The sequence below is a fragment of a genome, unplaced genomic scaffold, assembly GCF_019419815.1.
Source record: "Pyrus x bretschneideri cultivar Hongxiangsu unplaced genomic scaffold, Pyrus_bretschneideri_v1 Contig51, whole genome shotgun sequence".
In the NCBI taxonomy this organism is placed as follows: domain Eukaryota; kingdom Viridiplantae; phylum Streptophyta; class Magnoliopsida; order Rosales; family Rosaceae; genus Pyrus; species Pyrus x bretschneideri.
The window spans coordinates 587,356-615,231 of NW_025999789.1; the positions used below are offsets into that span (position 1 = coordinate 587,356).

General features: G+C 34.6%; 3 protein-coding genes and 1 pseudogene across 15 annotated transcripts in view; all 4 read right to left on the bottom strand.

Moving 5' to 3' along the window:
• The window catches only part of LOC103954084 (putative disease resistance RPP13-like protein 1), a 36,105-nt gene extending 33,783 nt beyond the window's left edge, over positions 1-2,322 (bottom strand). Inside the window, exons 1-2 of the mRNA XM_048570005.1 lie at positions 2,239-2,322; positions 1,975-2,115 (exon numbers count right to left, since the gene is read on the bottom strand). The gene's annotated coding sequence lies outside the window, so the exon portion shown is untranslated. The remainder of the gene's footprint in view (positions 1-1,974; positions 2,116-2,238) is intronic.
• LOC125470653 lies at positions 215-1,647 on the bottom strand (annotated as a pseudogene).
• A 4,481-nt stretch (positions 2,323-6,803) lies between the features above and the next one.
• LOC103954025 (probable serine/threonine-protein kinase PBL15) overlaps positions 6,804-27,876 on the bottom strand; it is a 29,101-nt gene continuing 8,028 nt past the window's right edge. For 10 of the 12 annotated variants that reach the window (XM_048570015.1, XM_048570012.1, XM_048570013.1 and 7 more), the window contains 5 exons: positions 27,165-27,230; positions 26,497-26,537; positions 25,999-26,096; positions 25,328-25,461; positions 23,651-24,097 (listed from right to left, as the gene is read on the bottom strand). In XM_048570015.1, the coding sequence (XP_048425972.1) occupies positions 24,014-24,097; positions 25,328-25,461; positions 25,999-26,096; positions 26,497-26,537; positions 27,165-27,230 (423 nt within the window). In that variant the 3' untranslated portion in view covers positions 23,651-24,013. Of the gene's footprint in view, positions 7,251-8,167; positions 8,606-9,140; positions 9,275-9,446; positions 9,540-9,627; positions 9,669-10,292; positions 10,356-10,454; positions 10,520-23,650; positions 24,098-25,327; positions 25,462-25,998; positions 26,097-26,496; positions 26,538-27,164; positions 27,231-27,876 lie in introns of those variants that run through there. The other 2 variants (XR_007252980.1, XR_007252981.1) reach the window with 2 other exon arrangements.
• LOC103954030 (putative disease resistance RPP13-like protein 1) lies at positions 13,720-19,265 on the bottom strand. 2 transcript variants are annotated; one of them, XM_048569998.1, is made up of 4 exons: positions 19,106-19,265; positions 18,841-18,982; positions 14,262-18,578; positions 13,720-14,049 (listed from the first exon to the last, which is right to left on the bottom strand). In XM_048569998.1, the coding sequence occupies exon 3, from the start codon at positions 18,512-18,514 to the stop codon at positions 14,270-14,272; it is 4,245 nt and encodes a 1,414-aa protein (XP_048425955.1). In that variant the 5' UTR covers positions 18,515-18,578; positions 18,841-18,982; positions 19,106-19,265; the 3' UTR covers positions 13,720-14,049; positions 14,262-14,269. The 2 variants fall into 2 exon arrangements, with proteins under 2 accessions (XP_048425955.1, XP_048425956.1); XM_048569999.1 differs by having other exon boundaries at positions 18,841-19,003; positions 19,106-19,256.

The window sequence follows — 27,876 nt, forward strand, 5'->3', positions numbered from 1 at the left end:
CTGTGATGTAAGACGAGTGGCGTGCCTTGGAAAACATCTAAGTTGTACACCATCATCTGTTTTGCTTATCCTCCAATCTAAAACAAATTTCTCCAGCTGCCCATCGTGCTAAATCACCAATGAGGTCATGCATCACATATTTGAAGTATTTTCGGTTGACTTTTTGAAACAATGACCTAGATACGAGCTCCGAAAATAATCAGCACCTAAATCTTCAATTTGCTTTATTATCTTCTGGTCGGGGAAGAATAAAGCCCTCGGCCATCATAGAAGGATCATTTCTTCTCTTCGAATTCATAGTCATTTGGAAGTATTGAGCAATAGGCAAGCATCTTTTCAAATGTGAAGGAAGATAAAAGTAGGTTAATCTCAAAACTGGAAGTATGTCAGGCCTCATTTGATAGACTCCAAGTTTGTTGTTCAATATTTCTTCCCATTCGTATGTTTCTTTACGAAGTAGAACACCACCGAGGGTCCTCGCGGCCAAAGGCAATCCCCTACACTTTGCGACAATTTTCTTCTTAAGTAACTCGTAATTTGGTGGTTTGTCGTTGTTAGAATTTAAGAATGCATGCTGCTCAAATACTTGCAAACAAACATCATTTCCATGGGCTCCAAATTGTGAACCAGCTTGGCAGCTCCCATCATTTTTGAAACATCTGTATCACGTGTTGTCACAATTATCTTGCTTCCTTGTGCTCCATCACGAAAAGGGGACCGCAGCTTCATCCAATCACCGTAGCTACACGTTTTCAAACATCATCTAAAACAATTAAAAACTTCTTCCCCGCTAACTCCTTATACAAATCATCTTGAACCTTATTGTAATCTTCTGTCGCACATGGCCGAGATGTGATTGATTCAAGAATTTGCTTTGTCACTCTTCCAAGGTTGAAGTCGTCAGATACGCACACCCAAACAGCTGGTTGAAACGTTTGAGTTGCAACCATATCTTTGAGTACTTGTCCAGCAAGTGTTGTCTTTCCGACTCCAGCCATACCAACAATTGCAACTACATCGAAATTGGCAGCACGATGCTCTTGTTTCGACAGCAGCTCAACAATCTGCCTTTTGTCCTCATCCCTTCCAATCACAGGTCCATCTGGTTGACTGGAACTAGGGGATATGTTTTGGCGTGCCCTTATAGTCGACGTCACAGTATCAATTCTCAACCAAGCTGGTCTTTTCGTTCGGATATCTCTTGTAATCGCTTGGTAATCTTCTGTATTTCCGAGTTCATTTTGAAGTTGGAAACACGATTAGGAATGATATCCATGCTTTGCTTCTTGTTTTGAATTTGGAAACACGATTAGGAATTGATTTCCATGCTTTGCTTGTTGTGCTGGATGAGCATGTTGTATCTGACGTTTCAACATTTTAGCATGACATTTATCCAACACGTCTTCCGCATCAAAAGCCAAGTCCCTGAGATCATCGAGCCAGAGCTTCAGTGCGTTGCTCTCAGCCGTCAGTTGCCTTTCCTCGGCGTCATTCAGCACTGCTCCAATAGCAGACAAGGTGCCACTCCATTTCTTCAGTTTTTGATCGACGCCCCTTTACGAGTCCAAAGTACTTGAAGACCTCTCGATGCGCCAACTTGTCAACCAGCACTTGGAGGAATGCCACAAGAAAAGCCTCTCCCGCCATAGTTTCTTGAATTGGAAGTTTGATCCGTTGAGCAATACCAATCAAGACTCACAAGTAGTCACAGCTGCACAATTTAAGCAGATGAAACTAATTATTGTATACAAAATTTATGTAATTCCATAACGGTCCTACCGGCTACACAGGGGCTCAATTACGTTTTACTGAAAATCGCTTAATTTGAAAGACAAAGTACAAAAGAAAAATTTGAGATTAAAAATCATATGTATTTTACATTTTAAAATAGCACTATTAATTTTTGGGACGCGACAAGTTACACAAATCGAAATTCGCATAAATATAGGATCGGATGTATGGCAATAAACTTACATGGAAGTCGTCAGATCTTGAGGACACTTGCTTCCGAGGATCAGGTTTCAGTTGAAGTTGAAACTTTAATCCAATTAAGATTAAGGAGTAGTTCCCTGGAAGCTTGAGCTCTCGAGCTTAAAACTGCACAAAGTGTTGAACCTGAAACCATATATCGTATAGCTGGTTATTGATGAAAAAAAAATTCAGTATATAAACTTGAATAAAATGAAATAATTAATCAATAAAAAATAGATTTCCCATATATTTTCAAGAAGAACTTACTGCATCAATTGAAGTTTTCAGATGATCATGAAGATGAAGGAACTTGTTTCCGTTGATCTGATCGCTTATGAAATCAACGAATTCAGATTCCTGGCGACAAAGACTTTAGTGCTCTTCAATAATTCAATCGGCTATAATATCTCTCCCTCTTTGTCCTGAGCCACACAACACAAAGCAAAAGAAAACAAAGTTGACAGTTTGGCAGAAGGAAAACGCATGGCAACCCCCCCGGGCTCTTTATCCTGTCGACACTAGATTTTACCAAAGTTACCATGCATCCTGCTTCAGCTTTACCATCGTTTAGTAACAAGGACTGTAACTAATCTCCACACTTTAATTTGTGTAAAAAGTTAAAATAAATTTATTTTAGATTTCATTTTGAAGTCTTGAAGATGAAGAGAAATGTGTTTTATAAGAATACCCTGGAATCGATGTTTAAGGAAGGAAAATTGAGCAAGATTTTCATGATGGAGTGAAATTATTACACATGGTTGAATGTCCTTGAAATATGGTTTTTCTTTTTAACCCCACTATATCTTGGGTTCAAATTCTTCCCATCTGATAATTTATATGAATTATTGTAGATTATCTATCGTTTGTCATTTTTTTAAAACCTCAGTGGTACAATGGAATTTTATTGATATGAAAAAAGAAGTTATAGAGATGATATAAACCTTGTCTCTCATGAAATAAGAAAAAAAATACAGGAAAAAAGGAGGAAATAAATGTTACCCCTCTTGAAAAATAAAATACAAAGAAAAAAAATTAGACATAAAACCAAACCCTTTATAACAAAACCTAAAAGGTAAGAACTTACAAACAAAAGAATTAGGTAAAAAGAAAATTACACATTAAGAAAGGGTGACAAACCTATGGACTTGTATGCTCAAAAAATTTGAATACAAGAAAAGAAGAATGCCAAAAGATGGAGCTGCATGCAAAACAAGTAAAATTGTTTTTCTTATGAAAAATTGAAGATTAAGCTCGGTTAACCGAATTTTAGTGCCACATAATTTACTTGCGTCTTCACGATATAGTTTTATTTTTACTCATAACCCTCCTAGCAACTAGACCTTAATTCCACTATCCCAAAGCTGCAATATTCCACGAACAGCACATGCTAGAAAAGTTGAAAAGTTGTATTCTTTCTACGAGAATCACTTATTTATATTAGGTTCGTCATTGTGTCAGTACTTCAAATAAATAATGCAATAACGTGTGAAGAGAAATTTAACATTTAATAGAAAAAAAAAAAACTGATATTATGTTTTAAATGATTCATTCATATGTCTAATCTAAAATGTAGAGGTCGTGAATAATTTTCATAGAAGAGTACCGTCACTAAGATATATATATCACATTGCTCGAATAATATAAAGGCAATTAGCCACAATAAACACGTTTTGACAAATTGGTGCAGCTTTGATCACAATTTTTTAAAATTTCGCTTTTAATCAATTTTATCATTGAAAAATTAATATTGTCCTTCATTAATCAAAAAGCGTTCAGGCATACGGATACAACAACAATAGTTGTGTTGGACATCTTCCATCCGACATGAGGCCCTGGTGCAAAAGCAAGAGCTAGCAACAATATTGTCTTCAACGGCCAATGCTTTTTCATCTGGCTATCATCTTGTTTAAGCTAACGGTTCACAATCGTTACTGTCTTGTTGCTGCGGATTATTGGAAAATCATCAGAATACAGTTTCGAGAATGGGGAGCTATAATACAGTTTGCAAGGCAATTGGCTGCCCTTGATTATTTTTACATAGTTTGGGCATACTCTTATTTCATTAGTCATGAGACAGAATATATAGCTTGCCTACTACTCCGCTGGCTATTCAATTTGTTTCCTTTAATCTATTTCTAACTTTAAGAATTAGAGTTTACTTCTCAACATTCCCTCTGAGTTCACAGATTCGTGGTCAATGCACGATATTTCGAGTTTATGATCGGAATCGTTAATATTATAAATCAATTTCCAAAGATTATTTTTACAAAAAAACAAACATATGTAAACTAGGATTAAATACAAGTTGGATATGAGTTTTAGAGTAATGCTACACATACCACACTTTTCTAGGTTTAAAGGAACAATACCAAATTTAAGAAAAACTACCAAACTCAACCCATTCTATTTAGATTAAGCCACAATTTGTAGGCCATGACATTTATATTCATAGGTGATAGGACCATTTACATTCCCCCTGCACACAGCTCGCTGGTCTCCGTGCGCCAGTGTCGGATCTCGTTTCGGCCACCATCAGTGGTGCCGAAAAATTTGAAGTCATTGTTCTACATTACATAAAAAATAGCAATAAGTTCAACCTTTTATCTTCAATTATGTTTATTTTCTAAGTTTATTATTTCTTCACATGTATGCAAATTAAAATCAAAGAAAATAATTAAGAGAAAATCCATCGCTTTACATGTATTTATGAAAGTCACTATTGAATAGCTACCCTTAGACTAGAAAATTTGATTAGCCAGTTGCCAAAAATATTGATCGGAATCGACCACCAATACAAGTTGGTTAGACGGAAAACATGGTAGGATTGAGTGACAATCTTGTAATTATTTTGAAATATAATAATTTTGTAGAATTGTTTTAGTTGACTTTTCCATTGGTGCCTAAACTAAAATATGGTATTAATTTTAGCAAAAAAAACTAGACTTTGTGAATTTGGTTAACCCATCCATCCTAATCAGTGATCACAAAAGACAATTATTATATAATCCCACAATTGGGTCTAGTGGTCCTCCTTTTTTTTTTTTTTTCTTATTTGTTCTTTTTAGGGAAATGTTAACTAACTTTTTCAAAAATGGGATTTTTTATAGTCCATTTACTTTTCTTTTTTTTTTCATAATATTTTATAATGTTGATACATAAATTGATATTAAAAGGTAAGATGATAAAAAGTTCATTTCACTTTTGAGATAATACCCTTAGCATTTCTCTTCTTTTTAACATGTGACGGAGCAGCGACTAGTCACATGTATAACTCAACGACAACCAGTTCCAGTTCGCACTAACTTTCCACGAAGAATCTTTGCCACAAATGTGAATCGGATAAGTCAGGGAGAAAATGCCACCAACGATTTGAAGAAGATGGGAAAAAAAAAAAAAAAAAAAAAAAAGCATCTTTGGTGTCATGAGACTATTATGGTGTGTCATGAGACTGTTATGGTGTGAATCTTCCAAATGCCTTTCTTTTATTAGTGAATTATCTCGTGCCTCATTATTGTTAATAAAATATTTCAAGTGATTATATTTTCCAATCATATAAACTGATTGTACGCATTTGATGGTTTTTTATTTTTTTTTATATTTTAAGAATGTATCTCACATTAATAAATAAATAAAAAAAAAATTGCATTCACTTAAATGCTAGGTTATTTCTTATTTTGTCAATTGATTCTATGGTGAAACCTCAACTTTTTTCATAGTATCATAGTAGGTTGTCTCGCGTGTGAAGCCTAATGGCCACACATGCTACATGACTGCTTTGTGTTGTTCACGTGGTATAATTAAAAAATTAATTTAAACTACTTTTCATATTACTAATTAGTTTTATAATTGATCTTCAACTTCCTTCATTTTTATTATATTAATTGATTATAATGGACAAATTATTAGCATGGCAAGAAATATGACCTTTAGAATTACTCTTGTCGTTGTCTTTGATTTTTCTTGGAAACTCGTCGTCTATATCAAAGACATGTGGATAGAATTTTCTTGGTGTACATGTTTCGTGGAAAGTTAGTTTAAGGAATCGTAGGACTTAACTTCATACATTTGTCTTTGAACAAAATAACAAACTTCATACTTTGTCAATACATTGACTTTGCAGTCAGCTACCAGAGCTATTGCTATCTTACTAATCATACCAGTTCAAAACCCTTTGGATATTGGTCATAAGAGTAATGCTAGACATACTAAATATTTAAACTAAATTGGCAAACTAAATAAATGTCATTCACTCACTAATTAGAAATAAACATGTTAATCAATATTTAAGTAATAATCAAATCAACACTCACATTATTTAGTTTACAAAATTTAATCTCTCTAACATTATCCTTGATCATAAATGTAAATGATCGTACCCCCTTGGATGGATTTTGAAATGTAGTTTTCCACCTTTCGTTTTGTTTTGTTTTTTTATTTTTTATTTTTTATTTTTTGTCTTTTAACTAAAAAGATTCTTGAGATTGACATAACTCCTCATTTTGATCTCTGACAATGAAAATTGATAGAACTTCCCTAAGTTTGTCTGTCGTAAATCATTTTGATATTTCCGTTCAAAACTTATCAAATATCCTTGTTAAGTTGTCACGTGAACGACTAAATGACCACCATTTTAAGGGTATTTTTGTTAAACCAAACCCTCCACTTAACAAAGACATTAGAGACTTTTCTTGTTTTTTCCTAACATTTTGGTGTTTTTCAACATGTTCTGCAGATTTAGGCCTACTAAGTTTTGGTTTAAAGGGGTTAGGAATTAGGTTTTACTAGCGACTGGTACCCAAGCGTTGCTGCGGGTTTTAAAATCATATAAAGCATGTCTGAAATACTATGTTAGTACATGTGATTGATGTCTCATTGTTCATTAACAATAGGCAATACTATTTACATACATGTGGAATGCAGGAAGGAAATTACTGACCTTTTGTTCTAAATAAAAAAGAACACTAACTAGTAGAAACCAAAAAAGAACACTAATTCGAAATACAATTTGAAAAAAAAACCTTTCCAAACAGTTGAACATCAAGAAGAACGCTAATTCTAAAATACAAATTCAATTTCTCTCCATGTTCAAAAGCATCCAAGCAGAGAGTAATTTCTATTACCAGTATGATTAGCTTGTAATGACTTGTCCACTGTGATAAAAAGCATCAAATTTCTCATTTTGTCTCCAATTTCCATCACTTCAGTTGCCCCTTTTGCAGATTTTGTTTCTTTCTTCCATTGACGCCAATGTTTTGCCTTGCGCTTTGATTCAGCCTCATCTAGATAATGTAAATATAAATTTATCACATATACATATAACACAATGTAGCCATTCTATATCTGTTTATAACATATGCTAACAATACAAAATGCAGACATTGTATATAGTATTCTGCATAAATGCTAACCACACAATGCAAAAATACTCACCGACAGAAAAACAAAACACCAATTGCTCATCTAGATAATTTAAATACAAAAAAATAAACTTTACACCAAACACAACAGACCTCTCTCTCCTTTACAGTTCCTGAAAGAAGTGAATTCATATAAAAAAAAAAACTTGGTTATGCCAACATACTTCTTACAAATTATATTCATTTCAAAAAAGAACCAAACAAAAAATGCACATAAAAGCTTACTTAAGGGCCAAATTTGAACAATTTGGGCAATTGGGTATCCTCAAAACAATTCAAAGAGCAACAAATGAGCGTGTAACCAGCAGAAAAACAAAAGAAAGACAAAAAAAAAAGGGAATATCGAGATTCAAAAAAGTAGCAGATAACATGACCAGGAGAGGTGTTTTTCACTCAGAATGTCCAAAAGGACAGTCCCAAAGTTGAACATAACACTTTCTAGTCACACTATTAATTGCACTGAGAGTTTAGTCTTAATGATGGATTTGCAATGCATAGAGTTCATTTTGCAAAGTTCAAAATTGCATTGTGACTTTAGTCTTAGTGTAAAGCACATGATCACAATAATTGGCACACTGATCTCAACTCATCATTCTCAAGTATTCTTAATCTCGCAGGATGAGGGTATAGCAGGAATATTCAGCAGATTATACAATATAGCTCCTTATTCATATAATCTTACTCATTGACTCAGTCAGAAATTCAGTTTATCCCTCAGAAAGGTGTATAAAAAATGGTATAATAAATAATAATTATGATTAAGGGAAATAGGCAATTACCATTTCTTAGATATCCAGGAGGTGTGTGCAAGATTAGTGCTGTAACTTTTTTCATCCCTACTGTTTTTCATCAATCCAAAACTCGATGGCGGAGGATTGCCATTCTTGCAACACCATCCATGAAATTACCACTTTGATCTCATATAAATCCATGTAGTTGTCAGATAAAAAGTCTTAACAGAGCAAAAAAATGTCTACTTATCAAAAAAAGGTCCACAATGATATGTGATCAAAATTATCTCACTTCTTGTAAAAATTGAAAAACTAAATAAACAAATTTGGGAAAGGAAATCGGAGACATCACCTCATCAAAGAGAACCATATATGAATTTAAGTCATGGTACAATGGGCGGCCTTCAATACTGCCGTAATCCAATACTTCGGCAATTTTCAGAGCAACTCTTAGTCTCATAGCTCACTCAAAGGTCTGATTCTCCCCTATCAAGAACGTGTGAGATGAATTTATACATGAAGCATTTTGAATAGCTATAAGCAATAAATTTCAGTGACCACTTGTCAAGAATATGAGAATGGGAAAAGCAAAATAGGAGTCACAAATTGAAATGAAAATGGCACATATTGCAGATAATGAATCAGCTTAATTTGTGAAAGTGGTTTGAGATGACAATATTGCTCATGTGGAACAAATGCATTCTTTAAAGCAATTAACGCCCCAAGAAATCAATATCTTATGTAAAAGAAGAGAAAATTATGTCTTTGTAGGACTCATCAAATCGAGATTGAAAATTTTCAAGTTTCAATTGCATGGCTTTTCAAATTACAAATAGACAGTGGATGCAACCATTTTATATTCGTATTCGTTGAAACGCAGTGCAACTTTCAAGTAAAGGATGTTCCTCCTCATATTTCAAGCAATGTGTCAAACATGTTCCCATATCTTGTGCAGAAAAGAAAGGCCAAAAATTGTATAAAAAACAAATTCATTGAATATCTGAATATAGGAGGCACATACAGTTGAAGAGATGTTTGGCAAGTGTATCATGATGCATGTACTCCGCCACCAGCAACTTCTTGTCGTCGTCAGCAGCAATACCCAATCATGAAGAAATACCTTTTTGAAAAAGAAAAAAAAAAACATTGCATAGACTGCACAGAGAAATTAAAACTACTTGACACTTTTCCAAAAATCAAAATAGCAACTTTAAGAAATACTTGGACCAATTTGAAATTTGCCCTCTTCGTTAACATGAAGAAATAAAATTTAACTTCGGCAAACTATGTAACAACCTCATTGAGTAAAAAAAAATGCATCTCATACCTTAATCATTTTATATACAAAATGGATTGAGCATGCATAACCAAGTAGGTTCTACATATGACCACTCGAGGTTCGAGAATAAGCAGGAACCTCCTGTCAAGTAATATCAATTTAAGTTTATATGCCTTCAAAATTCAGTATACATAATTTGGAAATAGAAAAAACAGAGAGATAATTATACCTGGAGAGAGATGACAAAGGTATTTCATTAGCCAGAAAAACCTGCAAAGACAAAAAATTTCACAAAATCAGTATATTAGCACTCATAATTTAACCTCTATCATGAAAAATAAATTCATAAAGTAAACTTTTAACATTCATCATAACATTAACAATTTGATTAACCAATACTCAATCGCTAATTTTCCAATACTGTTTAAACTGAAATGAATACATTTTTAGCTTGTAGATACGAATAATTTAATATGTGCTATATTATAACAGCAACAACTTTATTCAAAAATATTAACGGCATCTCTAACCCTCCAATAGTGCCTAAACCGAAACAAACACATTTTTTGTTTCTATACACTAATAACTTAACGCCCGCCATTAAAAATGAATATATAATTCACACTTCAAATCCAGCAATGTTAAACCCTCAAATCCTACAAAAGAAAAAACTATGAACACACCCACAATCCAAACACATAGAGAAAACTACACCAAATTAGGAAAACAAAATAAATAAATAAAATCTAACGCATTTATATACACTATGAAGTATGAACCAACTCACAACACAAACACGGACAGAAAACCTTTCCAAATTAGCAAAACAAAATTAAAAAAAAAAAAAACAAGCGCAAGCAAAACAAGGGAAAATAAATTAAAACACATCCATACCTTTAACACAGAGAGATTGGAAAATCGAAATCGAGAATCCCAAATTTTCAAAGGCACCGTTTCCTGAAATTGAAAATCGATTTGCATCAGACATTTACAAAAATTATCGAACCAAACACAGAAAATCGAAACCATATAGACTGATAAACATGCAAAACTTACCTGGAAACGCTGGATTAGACCAGCCCAAACCAATTTTCAATCGAATAAAAAATGGGTAAAAATCGCTGAAATCGAAAACCAAACGGCATCAGACATGCAAAAAAACTATGCGAGCAACCAGGTAGAAATTAAGAACTTTGATGAGTAATCAAAGAACAACATCGCTAGAAACCGACGAATCAGCAGAACGACAGAAAACAAAATCACATACGAAGAAAAACGGAGGGCGAAAAACCAACGAAGTCCAGGTATCCCAAAGAAGAAAGTGAAAAAGCAAAGATCTAGAATAACTGTCATTCACTGTGAAAAACACACACGATGAGGTTTCAAAAAAAAAAAAAAAAAAAAAAAAAAAAAAAAAAACACACACACGATGACAGACAGGTGGAACGAAAGGGCATAACTGTCATTTCCTGTGCAACACAGATAGAAAGAGAAGTGGTCAAAAAAATTGGAGGGCATTTTTGACATTTTACTATTGATAAACAGTAACATTTAGTTTGGGTTTTAGTATATATAAACTAAAATTTGTACCCGTGTGTTACTGTAGGATTGAAAACTATTTGAATGATTATGCAATTTCAATCGGAAAGTGTTATTGGCATTCCAAAAATCTTATTCAACACTCCTCACAACTGTATTTTTCTTTCCTAATATAGAAAGTTTGAAGTGTAGGATGAGATTTTTGAAGTGCTAATAACAATTCCCTTTCAATCTTCATAAACAATGTTTGAGTCAAAAACTGAGTTACCAATGCCAATGCAAATTATACACAACCTCATCCTGAATGAATTTAAATATCAAAAGAGAAACCTATTTCGTGTATTAAAAATGTTGTTTATTGCAACACTAAAAGTTGTCCTCTGCTATGTTGGTCATTAAGGAAGCATCCCAAGCAAGGGAAAAAAAATTGAAAGAAATTTATAGATAGTAGAATTATATCATGAACAAACTAAGGATAATAGGTGTTTACCTAGTGTTTTTGTGTGCAAAAAGAAGTTTGATTTTGAAAGAAATGGAGATGACCTTCTCTGACAATTCTATTGGACGCAATCAAACTTTTGTGCGTTTCCAACTTGCATTGCAACCAAGTTTCTACAAAAACAGATCGAATTCAAGAAAGTAATTAGACCAAGGCATAAGAGATTATAAGAAAAAAAATATAGAAAATATAAACCACATATACCACTTATTATACGACTTTGTATTCCGAATACACCTAAAAATATTTTAGTTTCTTTCAAACCCTTCAACTTATCCTTGACATTTTTTTTAACGGCATCATAATTAAGAGTTAGCTAATAATAAATATACAAATCTGTTAACCTTTAGTTGACCCTCGACATGTGCTCGGAATAGGGCTCTTTCAACATCCTGAAATCATGTCAAGTGCTAAAAAGGAGCAAGAAAAAACTAATGTAAGAGGTTTGTAAAATTGAGGCAGAGCACATTACCTTATAGGGCCTCTTTAGAATCAGGTGGACCAAGTTCTATTGCCATGGTTTCATCATCCAATTTGTCAACCATCTGAAAAATGAAGAGAGAGTATCTACATATGTAAAATTTGAAAAGTAATAGCAAAAAATGAGTCAGTTGTTTAAAACAACGATCTAGCTAAGACAACATACATAGCTGCATATACTTCACAACTTCTAAGACAGAATAGTGTAATAAAGAATTTCCACCAAGTTCCTTTTTAGAGATCCACCAGTCCTTCTCAAAAATCTCACTTCAATGAAAAGGAAGTTAGGCCACACTATAAAATGCACTACTCCATCTTTTTTCAAAAATGATATTCTAAAAAGTTAAATGGTTGAAGAACCTAAGAAGAAGATAATATATAAATTTATATTAAATTGTAATATTAAATCTACATATACTAAAGTAAAGTTATCGTAAATGCCCAAAAATAAATCTAAACGAAAACTTGAAACTAAAAACCAAATGGTTATCAGACGGCTCCTAAAGGATTACACATTCTGAATTTATTAAATGGAGTTTTTCAAGACCTTCAACTAAGTGAAACTAATAAACAAACACTAAAGAATAATATCGCATAGCCTTACCTCAATCTTCTCAAAATTGATCATGACACACCCTTTTGTACCACATGGAATATCTCTTACCTACAATGTTGCTAAAATAAACTATAATGAATGGAAAGACATAATCCTCAATCTTCCAAACATGGATTACCAAAATTACCTGATTAGTCTGCAGGGTCACTTGAATGGGTTCAAAATGGGTGACCAGAGGCAGCTGGAGATGAAAACCTGAAATTTGAAATAATGAGAAGCAGGCAAAGTTAAGGCCTTATGCAAGCAACTTCTCAATGCACATCACCTAGATCTGTAATTATCTTCAGAAGAGTGCATCCTCTCCAAGATACCCCAACATGACCTTTTGGGACTTGGTGCAGAATTGATATAGTTGATGATGTTGGAAAAACCGTCTGTAAACATCAAGACGTCCCAGTTTTAAGAATTTAGCATACTAATCAAAGTTCCCCAACTAGCATATCATAGTATTTAGAAAAAAATACAATCCAAGTCTATTGCAACTATCATTACAGAAAACAAAAATTTCCAAGAAAACCCTTCAATTCGATGCGTTATTGGGAAATTGCATGACTCTAATTCTCAATCAACTAATACAAATATTATATACATGATTAATTAAGTCACCAGTCGCCAATGAGACCGGCTAACTTCAATCCACCTCACCAGATTCCCAATTTGCCCAGTCCTCTGCCTCCAAGGCCAGGAAATCATATTCAAATTCAACAAAACTATCCTGCTCACTCAACTCAACCTGAGATCCCACGTCCTCCAAATCAACAGTTCAGCAACAATCTCGCATTTGCCTCTGGCAAGTCCGCGTCTGGTCCTAGAGGAGGACAGCAACTTTTTGATCCATTCTCGCCCACTGCTGCGAATCAACAGCGGGGTGGTAATCCAGGAAAGATGTGAAAGCAGGCGAATGATCTGTACTAATCGGATTTGATTCCGTTGGTTGGAGTTATACAACTTAGGATTTGGCGAAAAAGGTAACAAAAATGGAATTTGGTTTTTGTAGTCTATAGGTCATGTGTTGCTGTAATCTAATTTCTGATACGACAATACTTCTTCGTTAAACACAGTTCTTCACTTTATCAGGTGAGATTCGACCATATAACTTCAGGTGCAAGGGTAAAAACGCTCTTACCCACTTGAGCAACAAGCCCCTTGGCTTTCCCATTCCTCTTTAATTGCATTATTCTCGACACATTAAATTAAATGCATTACTAGCTTCACAAGTCACAATCATTCCGTCAAGGGGAGGAATTACAAATGATTAGGATTAAATGACCTCGTTAAAATCTTGCTCGGAGAAAACCCAGTGGGAAAAACTCCAAACTTGGGAGAAAGAGTAGCACATTTGTATTACAAATCAATGTTGCCCGGAGAAAACCCAGTGAGAAAAACTCAAAACTTGGGAGAAGAAAGCTTGGCCTAGAAACAGCCATTGCTGTCGTCAAAGAATCGCTCCCAAAGCAGGACAGAACCAGCTCTACTGTGTCAGCCACTGGACTCCCAAAGCGAAGAAGCATCCAATGCTGAAACAGTGAAACCCCAAAATCTTGAGGACATAAGTAAAATGCCAAAAAGATTATAACTTCTTCTCTATTTGCCTTTGGATAATATTATTTGGACATGATATCATGATCCCACAAAATATTGTGGACATGATGCCAAGATCCAACCAAAGATGCTTAACAATAATATAGTATTAATAATAATAATAAAACATTTCTTGATACGATGATACCTCTAAAATTATAACTCTATGTGAGGAATGTGGGATATTTTGTGCCAGTAGCGTCCTTTTCCTAGTTGGCATCTCTCTTCTAGCACTGGACACCATTTGATGACTAATTCCTCTAATGAAGGAGGCAGACCCTCCTCTGGAATGGATGCTAGCTTTGGACAATCGGATAATCCCAGAAATTGAAGGGAGGTGAGGAATTGAAAGCCCTTGTTGCTCAGTTTCTTCAGATTCGGGAAGCCATCTATTTCGAGTTGAGTGAGAGATTTGGGGAGGAGCGTATCCATGCGGACCATGTCGGGTGGAAACGACACCGTATCCGGGTCTTCACCGAAGATCCTTAAGTTTCTAAGAGAGGTGAGTCTATGCAACCCCCACTCCAACTCCCACAATGACTTACAACTCTTGACCTTCTTAATTTCAAGAGACGTGAGGTTGGGAGGAAAAGTCACACCTTCAAGGTAGTCGATCCTCAATTCCTCAAGAGAGTTGAGATTGTGCATGTCTTCGGGCAGCGCCTCCAACTTGTGGCAATTGCTGATCCAGATCCCTCTCAGGTTGGAGGGTCTTCTCCCCCCACTCAGTCTCGGGAAAGAAACAAGACTTCCACAGTTTCCAATAATTAGAGTTTGAAGATTGTTGAGGTGGCATAAGCCAACCGGTAAGGATTTCAGATTTTGGCACTTCCGGATCTGAATAAATTCAAGACAATAATTAGTGTTGTCGGGGATGAACCCGTCCTCTGCGATTAGCTCCAGTTGTTCACAACCAAACATCTCAAGGTGTTTAAGTGTCATGAGAAGCCGGCCACTCAATGATAACGACGTCAGAGATTGACAACTCCGGATAATCAAGTGCTCAAGACAAGAAGACGACCAAGAACTAACATCCTCCTCATCTACTAGTGATTTCAAACTTTTGCAAGCACTTATCTCTATTCTTCTGAGATTTTGGGGAACCTGAAAATTTGCCAAATATATCAACGAATGACACTCGGTAATCTTGATGTCTTTAAGAGAAGGTGGCAGACCAACATCTGGAAAAGAAGCTAGACGTGAACATTTGTGTAAGCAAAGCTCTTGAAGAGACGACAACTGATTTAACCCTTTTGGTAGCTTCAAAAGATTTTCGCACTTGATTAACTCCAGACGTTCAATCGTGCACTCCAATATTTGCGACTCCTCTGCTTCTTTTCCCAATTCTTCAACTAGAGGAGAGTTGTCTTCGATCTTCAAACGGCCAAGAGAAGTCAACTGCTGCAATAATCCAGCCTCATTCTTCAATGAAGACTTCAGCTCCTTACATCCATTAATCTTCAATTCTCTAACCTTGGTTAATCCCTTTCTGCACAATTCCCCTGTTTGCAGAGACGTCAACTCCGAAATGTTTGAAAGACACAAGGACTCTAATAACTCAAACTCAACCTTAGCAGCTGTATGCACCAACGCTTTACAACCCTCAATGTTTATTTGACGAAGTTGTTTGTAGTTGGCAATTGAAACCACCAATTCCTCGCATTTAAAAATTTTAAGCTTGGCTAACAGATCAAGGTTCTCTGGCAGCTTACCTTCCAACTTAGAACATCCAAATATTGAAAGCCTTTTCAGGCAAGGGAAAACACCACTTCCGTGATCCATTTGGAAAGGAAGCCATTCCTTCCAATGTTGCATATCCACAAACTCAAGAATCTCTAATAGCGGAAACGGCAAGATACACTCTCCATAAAACTCAGCACCAACACTTCCCACTGCATTCATTCCTTCAATATAAAGTTCTTTGAGATGAGGCAATTGTCCGAGGGGTGGCAACGATAAACATTTGTTACACTCCTTCAAGCGCACAAGCACCATATTAGAGAACAAAGGACATCCCACCCATGATGAAAATTTCTTTCCGGCATATCTCTTGATGGTGAGCTCCTTGATCTTTGTATGAGGCTGTAACATGTCAAGCACATCGGATTCCGTTTCTCTTGTGTCGCTTGAATGAGACCATTCTAGGACCAACGAATCAAGCCTCTCCTTGCATTTTAAGTTTGCCCTCCGAGCGTCCTCGATGCCAGTCACATTCTCCAATCCTGAGAGGCACAATGTCCCCCGAAGATGCATCAGGAACTCTATCTCTCTTATCCCTGATTGATTACTACCACCACTCACCACAAAATTAGGCAAAGATTGGAGATTCACCAATTTACCTAGTTTTGGAGGCATTCCTTTCAAACGAGATGCACCTGAGTTGTTGAGATGGCGCAAATTAATTAGATTACTCATGTCTGCAGGTAATGATTTCAACTTACGACAGCGTTCCAATATCAATGTCTGCAGGTTGTAAAGGGTGCTTGTTGATTTAGGTAAACTGGTAATGTGCGTGTAAGAAAGGTCGAGATACCGAAGATACCTTAAGTCACCGACTGAGTTTGGCAGCTCAGTTATTTTATAGCTATTAAAAGAGAGCACCCGCAAGTATTGCAATTTTGGCAATAAATCAAAAGGAACCTCATGACTTAAATAACCCCAAACATAATCCTTTCTTAGTGGCAGGAAGGTTCGCAAACATTTCACTTGAGAAAATGCCTCAAATCTTTTAACTCCATCATAATCACCTGTGATGTAAGACGAGTGGCGTGCCTTTGGAAAACATCTAAGTTGTACACCATCATTGTTTTGTTTATCCTCCAATCTAAAACAAATTGCTCCAGCTGCCCATCGTGCTAAATCACCAATGAGGTCATGCATCACATATTTTGAAGTATTTTCGGTTGACTTTTGAAACAATGACCTAGATACGAGCTCCCGAAAATAATCAGCACCTAAATCTTCAATTTGTTTATTATCTTCTGGTCGGGGAAGAATAAAGCCCTCGGCCATCCATAGAAGGATCATTTGCTTCTCTTCGAATTCATAGTCATTTGGAAGTATTGAGCAATAGGCAAAGCATCTTTTCAAATGTGAAGGAAGATAAAAGTAGGTTAATCTCAACACTGGAAGTATGTCAGGCTCATTTGATAGACTCCAGAGTTTGTTGTTCAATATTTCTTCCCATTCATATGTTTCTTTACGAAGTAGAACACCACCGAGAGTCCTCGCGGCCAAAGGCAATCCCCTACACTTTGCGACAATTTTCTCCTTGAGTAACTCGTAATTTGGTGGTTTGTCGTTGTTAGAATTTAAGAATGCATGCTGCTCAAATACTTGCAAACAAACATCATTTTCCATGGGCTCCAAATTGTGAACCAGCTTGGCAGCTCCCATCATTTTTGAAACATCTGTATCACGTGTTGTCACAATTATCTTGCTTCCTTGTGCTCCATCACGAAAAGGGGACTGCAGCTGCATCCAATCACCGTAGCTACACGTTTTCCAAACGTCGTCTAAAACAATTAAAAACTTCTTCCCCGCTAACTCCTTATGCAGATCATCTTGAACCTTATTGTAATCTTCTGTGGCACATTGCCGAGACGTGATTGATTCAAGAATTTGCTTTGTCACTCTTCCAAGGTTGAAGTCGTCAGATACGCACACCCAAACAGCTGGTTGAAACGTTTGAGTTGCAACCATATCTTTGAGTACTTGTCCAGCAAGTGTTGTCTTTCCGACTCCAGCCATACCAACAATTGCAACTACATCGAAATTGGCAGCACGATGCTCTTGTTTCGATAGCAGCTCAACAATCTGCCTTTTGTCCTCATCCCTTCCAATCACAGGTCCATCTGGTTGACTGGAACTAGGGGATATGTTTTGGCGTGCCCTTATAGTCGACGTCACAGTATCAATTCTCAAACCAAGCTGGTCTTTTCGTTCGGATATCTCTTGTAATCGCTTGGTAATCTTCTGTATTTCCGAGTTCATTTTGAAGTTGGAAACACGATTAGGAATTGATATCAATGCTTTGCTTCTTGTTTTGAATTTGGAAACACGATTAGGAATTGATTTCCATGCTTTGCTTGTTGTGCTGGAATGAGCATGTTGTATCTGACGTTTCAACATTTTAGCATGACATTTATCCAACACGTCTTCCGCATCAAAAGCCAAGTCCCTGAGATCATCGAGCCAGAGCTTCAGTGCGTTGCTCTCAGCCGTCAGTTGCCTTTCCTCGGCGTCATTCAGCACTGCTCCAATAGCAGACAAGGTGCCACTCCATTTCTTCAGTTTTTGATCGACGCCCTTTACGAGTCCAAAGTACTTGAAGACCTCTCGATGCGCCAACTTGTCAACCAGCACTTGGAGGAATGCCACAAGAAAAGCCTCTCCCGCCATAGTTTCTTGAATTGGAAGTTTGATCCGTTGAGCAATACCAATCAAGACTCACAAGTAGTCACAGCTGCACAATTTAAGCAGATGAAACTAATTATTGTATACAAAATTTATGTAATTCCATAACGGTCCTAGCGGCTACACAGGGGCTCAATTACGTTTTACTGAAAATAGCTTAATTTGAAAGACAAAGCACAAAAGAAAAATTCGAGATTAAAAATCATATGTATTTTACATTTTAAAATAGCACTGTTAATTTTTGGGACGCGACAAGTTACACAAATCGAAATTCGCATAAATATAGGATCGGATGTATGGCAATAACTTACATGGAAGTCGTCAGATCTTGAGGACACTTGCTTCCGAGGATCAGGTTTCAGTTGAAGTTGAAAACTTTAATCCAATTAAGATTAAGGAGTAGTTCCCTGGAAGCTTGAGCTCTCGAGCTTAAAACTGCACAAAGTGTTGAACCTGAAACCATATATCGTATAGCTGGTTATTGATGAAAAAAAAATTCAGTGTATAAACTTGAATAAAATGAAATAATTAATCAATAAAAAATAGATTTCCCATACATTTTCAAGAAGAACTTACTGCATCAATTGAAGTTTTCAGATGATCATGAAGATGAAGGAACTTGTTTCCGTTGATCTGATCGCTTATGAAAATCAACGAATTCAGATTCCTGGCGACAAAGACTTTAGTGCTCTTCAATAATTCAATCGGCTATAATTTATCTCCCTCTTTGTCCTGAGCCACACAACACAAAGCAAAAGAAAACAAAGTTGACAGTTTGCCAGAAGGAAAACGCATGGCAACCCCCCCGGGCTCTTAATCCTGTCGACACTAGATTTTACCAAAGTTACCATGCATCCTGCTTCAGCTTTACCATCGTTTAGTAACAAGGGCTGTAACTAATCTCCACACTTTAATTTGTGTAAAAAGTTAAAATAAATTTATTTTAGATTTCATTTTGAAGTCTTGAAGATGAAGAGAAATGTGTTTTATAAGAATATCCTGGAATCGATGTTTAAGGAAGGAAAATTGAGCAAGATTTTCATGATGGAGTGAAATTATTACACATGGTGAATTGTCCTTGAAATATGGTTTTTCTTTTTAACCCACTATATCTTGGGTTCAAATTCTTTCGATCTGATAATTTATATGAATTTATTGTAGATTATCTGTCGTTTGTCATTTTTTTAAAATCTCAGTGGTACAATGGAATTTTATTGATATGAAAAAAGAAGTTATAGAGAGGATATAAACCTTGTCTCTCATGAAATAAGAAAAAAAAATACAGGAAAAAAGGAGGAAATAAATGTTACCCCTCTTGAAAAATAAAATACAAAGAAAAAAAAATGAGACATAAAACCAAACCCTTTATAACAAAACCTAAAAGGTAAGAACTTACAAACAAATAAATTCCAAAAGAATTAGGTAAAAAAGAAAATTACACATTAAGAAGGGGTGACAAACCTATAAACTTGTATGCTCAAAAAATTTGAATACAAAAAAAGAAGAATGCCAAAAATGGAGCTGCATGCCAAACAAGTAAAATTGTTTTCTTATGAAAAATTGAAGATTAAGCTCGGTTAACCGAATTTTAGTGCCACATAATTTACTTGTGTCTTCACGATATAGTTTTACTTTTACTCATAACCCTCCTAGCAACTAGACCTTAATTCCACTATCCCAAAGCTGCAATATTCCACGAACAGCACATGCTAGAAAAGTTGAAAAGTTGTATTCTTTCTACGAGAATCACTTATCTATATTAGATTCGTCATTGTGTCAGTACTTCAAATAAATAATGCAATAACGTGTGAAGAGAGTTAACGTTTAATAAATAAATAAATAAAAACTGATATTATGTCTTGAATGATTCATTCATATGTCTAATCTAAAATGTAGAGGTCGTGAATAATTTTCATAGAACGAGTACCGTCACTAAGATATATATATCACATTGCTCGAATAATATAAAGACAATTAGCCACAATAAACACGTTTTGACAAATTGGTGCAGCTTTGATCACAATTTTTTAAAATTTCGCTTTTAATCAATTTGATCATTGAAAAATTAATATTGTCCTTCATTAATCAAAAAGCGTTCAGGCATACGGATACAACAACAATAGTTGTGTTGGACATCTTCCATCCGACATGAGGCCCTGGTGCAAAAGCAAGAGCTAGCAACAATATTGTCTTCAACGGCCAATGCTTTTTCATCAGGCTATCATCTTGTTTAAGCTAAAGGTTCACAATCGTTACGGTCTTGTTGCTGCGGATTATTGGAAAATCATCAGAATACAGTTTCGAGAATGGGGAGCTATAATACAGTTTGCAAGGCAATTTGCTGCCCTTGATTATTTTTACATAGTTTGGGCATACTCTTATTTCATTAGTCATGAGACAGAATATATAGCATGCCTACAACTCCGCTATCTATTCAATTTGTTTTCTTTAATCTATTTCTATCTTTAAGAATTAGAGTTTACTTCTCAACATTCCATCTCAGTCACAGATTCGTGATCAATGCACGAAATTTCGAGTTTATGATCGGAATCGTTAATATTATAAATCAATTTCCAAAGATTATTTTTACAAAAAAAACAAACATATGTAAACTAGGATTAAATACAAGTTGGATATAAGTTTTAGAGTAATGCTACACATACCACACTTTTGTAGGTTTAAAGGAACAATACCAAATTTAAGAAAAACTACCAAACTCAACCCATTCTATTTAGATTAAGCCACAATTTGTAGGCCATGACATTTATATTCGTAGGTGATAGGACCATTTACATTCCCCCTGCACACAGCTCGCTGGTCTCCGTGCGCCAGTGTCGGATCTCGTTTCGGCCACCATCATTGGTGCCGAAAAATTTGAGGTCATTGTTCTACATTACATAAAAAATAGCAATAAGTTCAACCTTTTATCTTCAATTATGTTTATTTTCTAAGTTTATTATTTCTTCACATGTATACAAAATAAAATCAAAGAACTTAATTAAGAGAAAATCCATCGCTTTACATGTATTTATCACTATTGAATAGCTACCTTTAGACTAGAAAAATTGATTAGCCAGTTGCCAGAAAAATTGATCGGAATCGACCACCAATACAAGTTGGTTAGTCGGAAAACATGTTAGGATTGAATGACAATCTTGTAATTATTTTGAAATATAATAATTTTGTAAAATTGTTTTAGTTGACTTTTCCATTGGTGCCTAAACTAAAATATGGTATTAATTTTAGCAAAAAAACTAGACTTTGTGAATTTGGTTAACCCATCCATCCTAATCAGTGATCACAAAAGACAATTATTATATAATCCCACAATTGGGTCTAGTGGTCCTCCTTTTTTGTTTTTTCTTATTTGTTCTTTTTAGGAAAATGTTAACTAACTTTTTCAAAAATGAGATTTTTTATAGTCCATCTACTTTTTTTTTTTTTTTCATAATATTTTATAATGTTGGTACATAAATTGATATTAAACGGTAAGATGATAAAAAGTTTATTTCACTTTTGAGATAATACCCTTAGCATTTCTCTTCTTTTTAACATGTGACGGGGCAGCGACTAGTCACATGTATAACTCAACGACAACCAGTTCCAGTTCGCACTAACTTTCCACGAAGAATCTTTGCCACAAATGTGAATCGGATGAGTCAGGGAGAAAATGCCACCAACGATCTGAAGAAGATGGAAAGAAAAAAAAAAGCATCTTTGGTGTCATGAGACTATTATGGTGTGAATCTTCCAAATGCCTTTCTTTTAGTGAATTATCTCGTGCCTCATTATTGTCAATAAAATATTTCAAGTGATTATATTTTCCAATCATATAAACTGATTGTACGCATTTGATGGTTTTTTATTATTTTATTATTTTTTTATATTTTAAGAATGTATCTCACATTAATAAATAATAAATAAATAAAAAATTGCATTGACTTAAATGTTGGGTTATTTTTTATTTTGTCAATTGATTTTATGGTGAAACCTCAACTTTTTTCACGGTATCATAGTAGGTTGTCTCGCGTGTGAAGCCTAATGGCCACACATGCTACACGACTGCTTTGTATTGTTCACGTGCTATAATTAAAAAATTAATTTAAACTACTTTTCATATTACTAATTATTTTTATAGTTGATCTTCACCTTCCTTCATTTTTATTATATTAATTGATTATAATGGACAAATTATTAGCATGGCAAGAAAGATGACCTTTAGAATTACTCTTGTCGTTGTCTTTGATTTTTCTTGGAAACTCGTCGTCTATATCAAAGACATGTGGATAGAATTTTCTTGGTGTACATGTTTCGTGGAAAGTTCGTTTTAAGGAATCGTAGGACTTAACTTCATACATTTGTCTTTGAACAAAATAACAAACTTCATACTTTGTCAATACATTGACTTTGCAGTCAGCTACCAGAGCTATTGCTATCTTACTAATCATACCAGTTCAAACCCCTTTGGATATTGGTCATAAGAGTAATGCTAGACATACTAAATATTTAAATTAAATTGAAAAACTAAATAAATGTCATTCACTCACTAATTAGAAATAAACATATTAATCAATATTTAAGTAATAATCAAATCAACACTCACATCATTTAGTTTACAAAATTTAATTTAGAAATTTAATCTCCCTAACATTATCCTTCATCATAAATGTAAGTGATCGTACCCCCTTGGATGGATTTTGAAATGTAGTTTTCCACCTTTCGTTTTGTTTTTTTTTTTTTTGGTCTTTTTAGCTAAAAAGATTCTTGAGACTGACATAACTCCTCATTTTGATCTTTGACAATGAAAATTGATGGAACTTCCCTAAGTTTTTCTATCATAAATCATTTTGATATTTCCGTTCAAAACTTATCAAACATCCTTGTTAAATTGTCACGTGAACGACTAAATGACCACCATTTTAAGGGTATTTTTGTTAAACCAACCCCTCCACTTAACAAAGACATTGGAGACTTTCCTTTGTTTTTTCCTAACATTTTGGTGTTTTTCAACATGTTTTGCAGATTTAGACCTACTAAGTTTTGGTTTAGAGGGGTTAGGAATTAGGTTTTACTAGCGACTGGTGCCCAAGCGTTCCTGTGGGTTTAAAATCATATAAAGCATGTCTGAAATACTATGTTAGTACATGTGATTGATGTCTCATTGTTCATTAACAATAGGCAATACTATTTACATACATGTGGAATGCAGGAAGGAAATTACTGACCTTTTGTTCTAAATAAAAAAGAACACTAACTAGTAGAAACCAAAAAAGAAGACTAATTCGAAATACAATTTGAAAAAAAAACCTTTCCAAACAGTTGAACATCAAGAAGAACGCTAATTCTAAAATACAAATTCAATTTCTCTCCATGTTCAAAAGCATGCAAGCAGAGAGTAATTTCTATTACCAGTATGATTAGCTTGTAATGACTTGTCCACTGTGATAAAAAGCATCAAATTTCTCATTTTGTCTCCAATTTCCATCACTTCAGTTGCCCCTTTTGCAGATTTTTTTTCTTTCTTCCATTGACGCCAATGTTTTGCCTTGCGCTTTGATTCAGCCTCATCTAGATAATGTAAATATAAATTTATCACATATACATATAACATATGTGCCATCTAACTGTTTATAACATATGCTAACAATACAAAATGCAGACATTGTATATGGTATTCTGCATAACTGCTAACCACACAACGCAAAAATACTCACTGACAGAAAAACAAAACACCAATTGCTCATCTAGATAATTTAAATACAAAAAAATAAACTTTACACCAAACAAAACAGACCTCTCTCTCCTTTACAGTTCCTGAAAGAAGTGAATTCATAAAAATAAAAAAATAAAAAAAATAAAAACTTGGTTATGCCAACATACTTCTTACAAATTATATTCATTTCAAAAAAGAACCAAACAAAAAATGCACATAAAAGCTTACTGAAGGGTCAAATTTGAACAATTTGGGCAATTGGGTATCCTCAAAACAATTCAAAGAGCAACAAATGAGCGTGAAAGCAGCAGAAAAACAAAAGAAAGACAAAAAAAAAAAAGGGAATATCGAGAAAAGTAGCAGATAACATGACCAGGAGAGGTGTTTTTCACTCAGAATGTCCAAAAGGACAGTCCCAAAGTTGAACATAACACTTTCTAATCACACTATTAATTGCACTGAGAGTTTAGTCTTAATGATGGATTTGCAATGCATAGAGTTCATTTTGCAAAGTTCAAAATTGCATTGTGACTTTAAGTCTTAGTGTAAAGCACATGATGGCAATAATTGGCACACTGATCTCAACTCATCATTCTCAAGTATTCTTAATCTCGCAGGATGAGGGTATAGCAGGAATATTCAGCAGATTATACAATATAGCTCCTTATTCATATAATCTTACTCATTGACTCAGTCAGAAATTCAGTTTATCCCTCAGAAAGGTGTATAAAAAATGGTATAATAAATAATAATTATGATTAAGGGAAATAGGCAATTACCATTTCTTAGATATTCAGGAGGTGTGTGCAAGATTAGTGCTGTAACTTTTTTCATCCCTACTGTTTTTCATCAATCCAAAAGTCGAAGGCGGAGGATTGCCATTCTTGCAACACCATCCATGAAATTACCACTTTGATCTCATATAAATCCATGTAGTTGTCAAATAAAAAGTCTTTAACAGAGCAAAAAAAATGTCTACTTATCAAAAAAAGGTCCACAATGATATGTGATCAAAATTATCTCACTTCTTGTAAAAATTGAAAAACTAAATAAACAAATTTGGGAAAGGAAATCGGAGACATCACCTCATCAAAGAGAACCATATATGAATTTAAGTCATGGTACAATGGGCGGCCTTCAATACTGCCGTAATCCAATACTTCGGCAATTTTCAGAGCAACTCTTAGTCTCATAGCCCACTCAAAGGTCTGATTCTCCCCTATCAAGAACATGTGAGATGAATTTATACATGAAGCATTTTGAATAGCTATAAGCAATAAATTTCAGTGACCAATTGTCAAGAATATGAGAATGGGAAAAGCAAAATAGGAGTCACAAATTGAAATGAAAATGGCACATATTGCAGATAATGAATCAGCTTAATTTGTGAAAGTGGTTTGAGATGACAATATTGCTCATGTGGAACAAATGCATTCTTTAAAGCAATTAACGCCCCAAGAAATCAATATCTTATGTAAAAGAAGAGAAAATTATGTCTTTGTAGGACTCATCAAATCTAGATTGAAAATTTTTTAAGTTTCAATCGCATGGCTTTTCACATAACAAATAGACAAGTAGATGCAACCAATTCATATTCGTATTCGTTGAAACGCAGTGCAACTTTCAAGTAAAGGATGTTCCTCCTCATATTTCAAGCAATGTGTCAAACATGTTCCCATATCTTGTGCAGAAAAGAAAGGCCAAAAATAGTATAAAAAACAAATTCATTGAATATCTGAATATAGGAGGCACATACAGTTGAAGAGATGTTTGGCAAGTGTATCATGATGCATGTACTCCGCCACCAGCAACTTCTTGTCGTCGTCGCAGCAATACCCAATCATGAAGAAATACCTTTTTGAAAAAGGAAAAAAAAAAAACATTGCATAGACTGCACAGAGAAATTAAAACTACTTGACACTTTTCCAAAAATCAAAATAGCAACTTTAAGAAATACTTGGACCAATTTGAAATTTGCCCTCTTCGTTAACATGAAGAAAATAATATTAACTTCGGCAAACTATGTAACAACCTCATTGAGTTAAAAAAAAAAAAAAAAAATGCATCTCATACCTTAATCATTTTATATACAAAATGGATTGAGCATGCATAACCAAGTAGGTTCTACATATGACCACTCGAGGTTCGAGAATAAGCAGGAACCTCCTGTCAAGTAATATCAATTTAAGTTTATATGCCTTCAAAATTCAGTATTCATAATTTGGAAATAGAAAAAACAGAAAGATAATTATACCTGGAGAGAGATGGCAAAGGTATTTCATTAGCCAGAAAAACCTGCAAAGACAAAAAATTTCACAAAATCAGTATATTAGCACTCATAATTTAACCTCTATCATGAAAAATAAATTCATAAAGTAAACTTTTAACATTCATCATAAAATTAACAATTTGATTAACCAATACTCAATCGCTAATTTTCCAATACTGTTTAAACTGAAATGAATACATTTTTAGCTTGTAGATACGAATAATTTAATATGTGCTATATTATAACAGCAACAACTTTATTCAAAAATATTAACGGCATCTCTAACCCTCCAATAGTGCCTAAACCGAAACAAACACATTTTTTGTTTCTATACACTAATAACTTAACGCCCGCCATGAAAAATGAATATATAATTCACACTTCAAATCCTACAAAAGAAAAAACTATGAACACACCCACAATCCAAACACATCGAGAAAACTACACCAAATTAGGAAAACAAAATAAATAAATAAATAAATAAATAAATAAAATCTAACGCATTTATATACACTATGAAGTATGAACCAACTCACAACACAAACACGGACAGAAAACCTTTCCAAATTAGCAAAACAAAATTAAAAAAAAAAAAAAAAAAAAAAAACAAGCGCAAGCAAAACAAGGGAAAATAAATTAAAACACATCCATACCTTTAACACAGAGAGATTGGAAAATCGAAATCGAAAATCCCAAATTTTCAAAGGCACCGTTTCCTGAAATTGAAAATCGATTTGCATCAGACATTTACAAAAACTATCGAACCAAACACAGAAAATCGAAAGCATATAGACTGATAAACATGCAAAACTTACCTGGAAACTGTTAAAGGAAAGTATTGGAAGACAGCACAGCAAGCATTTGGACAGAAGGAATATTGCAGCAGACTAGCACATGGTGTCAGCTCATGTGCTCTGATGTGTTGCAGCATGGGCAGTTAGCACAGAAGAAATATTGCAGCATGGGCAGCAAGCACAGAATAAATATTGCAGCATGGGCAGCAAGCACGCCAGTTTTATATCTGTAGTTTATTACATGCGTGTGTGTAAGGTGTATATAAAACCATTGCAGCAGAGAATGAACGACAACCAAGAAAATATTAAACTCACAATTTATTATGGCATCAGAGCACCGATCCTGGTGACTCTTTCATGCTTCCGCCAAACACAATAACCACCATAGCCTTTCTGTAATCTCTACAGCTCTCCCACAAATACCATTGACCACAACATGACAGAACCAGTCAAACCCAAAAACAATAAATCAGATGAGAATCTCATGGAGCTCTCAGACCCATACATCATTCATCACTCAGATCACACTGGACTTGTCCTGGTTTCCAAAACTCTTGATGGAAACAACTAC

Bases quoted from the DNA above. Each gene is read 5' to 3' on its own strand.
- LOC103954030 (XM_048569998.1), bottom strand. From the start codon at position 18,514: ATGGCGGGAGAGGCTTTTCTTGTGGCATTCCTCCAAGTGCTGGTTGAC.